General features: G+C 47.6%; 1 protein-coding gene across 1 annotated transcript; it reads right to left on the reverse strand.

Moving 5' to 3' along the window:
• Nucleotides 1–468: 468 nt before the first annotated feature.
• On the reverse strand, nucleotides 469–2,340 carry LOC308283369 (ADP-ribosylation factor-like protein 4D; the record flags this gene model as incomplete). Its single annotated transcript, XM_080723791.1, has 2 exons — nucleotides 469–633; nucleotides 1,897–2,340. The coding sequence occupies 2 exons, from the start codon at nucleotides 2,338–2,340 to the stop codon at nucleotides 469–471; spliced, it is 609 nt and encodes a 202-aa protein (XP_080579917.1).

Below are 2,340 nucleotides of genomic sequence, written 5' to 3' on the forward strand. Positions count from 1 at the left end.
CATCAGTCTTCAACATATTGCACAGAACAGTCTGGTCTTTACGGTTTGAATCGTCCTTCTGGAGCTATCCCCTCACACCACATTCTCTTTAAGGATAGACAGGATGAGAAGAAATAGGAAGGTTGTCAAATACCGAGACAATCCCAAAGGAAGTAGGGCCATTCAAGTGTGGAAATGGTGCAGGTTAAGTTCTTTAGCATAGTAGCCAAGCTCCAAAGTGGAACGTAAAAACCATGGCATGGAACACGTAGCCTTAAGTTGGAACTGTGTGTGGAAACATCCAAACGTACAGTCTGAGGGACAAACGGTCCTCTGAAACAAACCCCCTCGTGCTTAAACTGTCACCCTCCGTAGTCCCCAATAGTGTCATTAACAGGACTGTGTTTAGTCCCTTGAGACAAGTAAGTGTGTGTGGGGGGGGGGGGAGCCCACTAACCCCTCCGTCCATCATCATCCTTGCTAGCCTCTTCATCTCTTCTTCTTGCTGTGTCGGAGCATCTTCTTCCTCTTGAGGATCATCTCGTGGAGTTTCTCCAGGCCAGGCTGTAGCCCCTGGCCATCCATCGCCGAGCATCCCTGTGTGTGATGGAGCGTGGACGAGCTCAGCTCGTGGAGTGCCAAGACTTTTTCCACCTGAAAACAGAGTTCACATAAAAGGAAGTTAGTTGGAATGTTGCCAGAACATTATATGTTCACGGAACAGAACACGGGGACATAATTATGTTTGACCGTATTCGGGGTGATTATACGGGTACATACAATGGATTATGCAGATATAATGCTATCCTTGAAAAGATTGCATTGGAAATGCATTGCCTCTAAAGCTGTCATGCATACAACACAGTTACCATTCTAGAGACACAGACCAATGTTTTCCTACGATTGTATATAGCCACCCCAAATTGGCTCACAGGAAGATTCAAATTAAAAAGAGTCTCCAAACAGTCATGTGTTTACAGACTTCAACAAAAGTTATTATTTTCAAGACCACCAACGTCAATATTTTTTTAAACAGTTGCAAGTCTAAAATTACTCTTTATGAGCTTTAGGAAAATCCCTCCTTTTTGATAAATCACTGCTATTCTATATGCCTATTCTATAGATGACGCAGCTGAACTGTGCTTCTTTTGCGACCCGGTGCCCTCCAAATCTATGTTGTTCTGTAAAGAAAGGTCACCGATGGCAATAAATCACAGACAGCACCCTGCAAACATGACGGTGGTAAATGTTGCTCCATCAGCACATCCCACATGGCCTGGCCCATAAACAGTCACATCACATATATTACTGACACTGGCCTTGCCCCTGTAATGCTGACATGGCAAAATTGTGCTTGATTACCCTGTCCAATACCAGAAAGTCAAATTAATCACTCCCTTAACTCACATCATTTTTATGGACAGTTGTTCTACTTCTGCCCCCTCCCCTTAATAAATCATAGTTAGCAGCTGTTCTCATGTTAAGCTCACTCTTTTTGCTCTTGACAGTCTACCCGATAGACCACAATGTACTCCCCTATATACATATTTTTTTAATTGCCAACAGTAATCACTGAACATCACTGTCCGCTCTCACCTACAGCACTGCCAGCATACCTAAATACCTTCTGCCTAGCCTACCCAATGTGGGCTCCTTGGTTAAATAATAAAAATAATCACACCTAGTGTGAAGTGAGCGGTGCTATTTATGAGTTCATTTCATTAGGCATCCCGCAAAGTCTGGTCAAAGTGAGCCTGGGCGTACAACAAACTTGGGCCGCTTTATGCTAAGATGTAGGCCAGATGGCCAGATGTAGGCCAAGCTTCACGTTGCAGACAAAGCCAGATGTTGGAGCTTAGCTCCTTCCAAGGAGCACTGCTCTAACTAAAAATTAACATCATCTTCATCGACCCTCACCTCTAAAGCAGACATAGCACCGTCCAGGTCTTGTTTGTTGGCCAGAACCAACACCGGGATCCCCTGGTTCTCCGCTGACCGTGTGATCCGGTGGAGCTCCACCTTGGCCTCCTCCATGCGCTCCGCCTCGGCCGCGTCCACCACGAACACCAGGCCGTCTGTTCGCCGGGTGTACGACTTCCACAGGGGACGCAGCTTCTCCTGCCCGCCCACGTCCCACACCTGGAAGGTGGTGCTGTTGGCCTTGGAGCTGCCCATGGACACCTTAATCCGCTCCATGTTGAAGCCCTTGGTGGGGATCGTCTCCACGAACTCCGTGAGCTTGAGCCGGTACAGGAGGGAGGTCTTCCCCGCGGAGTCCAGGCCGATCACGACCACGTGCAGGGCCTGGAAGTTGGGGAGGAAAGGCGTGTTGGGGGCGATCTCTGTCAGCTGGTTGCCCAT

The sequence above is a fragment of the Nannobrachium achirus genome (assembly GCF_963921795.1).
Source record: "Nannobrachium achirus genome assembly, chromosome: 4".
NCBI classification, from domain to species: domain Eukaryota; kingdom Metazoa; phylum Chordata; class Actinopteri; order Myctophiformes; family Myctophidae; genus Nannobrachium; species Nannobrachium achirus.